This window comes from Corvus brachyrhynchos, unplaced genomic scaffold (genome assembly GCF_000691975.1).
Source record: "Corvus brachyrhynchos isolate BGI_N302 unplaced genomic scaffold, ASM69197v1 scaffold58, whole genome shotgun sequence".
Lineage (NCBI taxonomy): Eukaryota > Metazoa > Chordata > Aves > Passeriformes > Corvidae > Corvus > Corvus brachyrhynchos.
Window position 1 is genome coordinate 525164 of NW_008239539.1, and position 1116 is coordinate 526279.

The 1116-nt window shown below is 68.9% G+C and overlaps 1 protein-coding gene across 1 annotated transcript; it reads right to left on the bottom strand.

The window, feature by feature from the left end:
- Positions 1-1110, bottom strand: PTX4 (pentraxin 4; the record flags this gene model as incomplete). Its single annotated transcript, XM_008639098.2, has 1 exon — positions 1-1110. A coding segment is annotated over one exon (1110 nt), but the record flags the coding sequence as incomplete, so codon positions are not given.
- Positions 1111-1116: the final 6 nt, after the last annotated feature.

The window sequence follows — 1116 nt, forward strand, 5'->3', positions numbered from 1 at the left end:
GTCCTGCTCCCATCCCAGCATCAGCGAGCCACCAGCAGGAACTTCATAGCCCTGCTGGAAGCCGGAGCCGGCAGCCAGCAACCTCCTGGCCACGTAGAAGCGGTACTGGCCCTGGCTGGAGGACCAGGTGAGGCACAGGTGGTGCCATTTGCCATCCAGGAGCGGCATCACCGGGAGCTCCCGAAACTGCCCGTCCCCCACCATGAGAAGTGCAGAGCCAGGGCGATCCCGACCATGGCCACGCACGGCCAGCTCGCTGTTCCCGTCCTCGGTGGTGTAGGAGATGAGAGCACCAAGGCGAGGGGCTGGGGTGGCCAGCCAGGCACAGAGTGACATCGCCCGCAGCCCCCGGTGTGGCCCCAGCCCAAGGACGGCTCTGTGCTCAGCGGAGGTGTTGGGGAAGAGCAGGACGGCACCGGTGCGACAGGCGGGGGAGGTGGGCACCGGGGCGGGGGGGCCGTACCTACCCTCTCCCGGCTGCTGGGGGAATTCGGGCTGCTTCTGGGGGACCGTGGCTACGGTGGGGAGCACCGGTGCCATGGTCTGGGGTCCTGCTGCTGCATCAGGAGGGGCCTCCTCATCCTCCCCGGGTGCTCCACCAGGCCCGGCATCAGCCGGCAGCCAGAGCCCTTCCTCCTGCAGGCGTTCCTGCCACCGCCTCGTCTTCGGGCGCCGAGGGCCGGGAGTGCTGGGGGCAACCTGGCCCGGTGGCTCCTGCTCCAGCTGGCTGCCCCGGCTCCGGGCAGTGTCTGGCTGACCGTGCGGTTTGGTGCCAGCCTCCACCAGTGCAGCTGGTGGGTGGGTGAGCAGGCCGTGTGGTGGGCTCAGAGCACCCACGGTCCCCTCCAGCCTCTTCAGCCTGCGGCGTAGCCGCCGGCCAGCGGTAGCCAGGCGGGCCAGCTCGGCACCAAGGGCTGCCCGGGCAGCGACGGCCGCCTCCGCCTGCTCCGCCAGTGCCTGGAAACGTCCATCGATGTTGTAGGAGATGTTGTAGTTGCTGGCGATGCTCTGGTGATGGCTCAGTGTCACTTCCTGGAGCCGGAGAAACTGCAAGGGAGTGGGATGACGTGGGGTGAATCCACGTCCCCATGCGGGCCCCTGCCCAGCCCAAAGCAC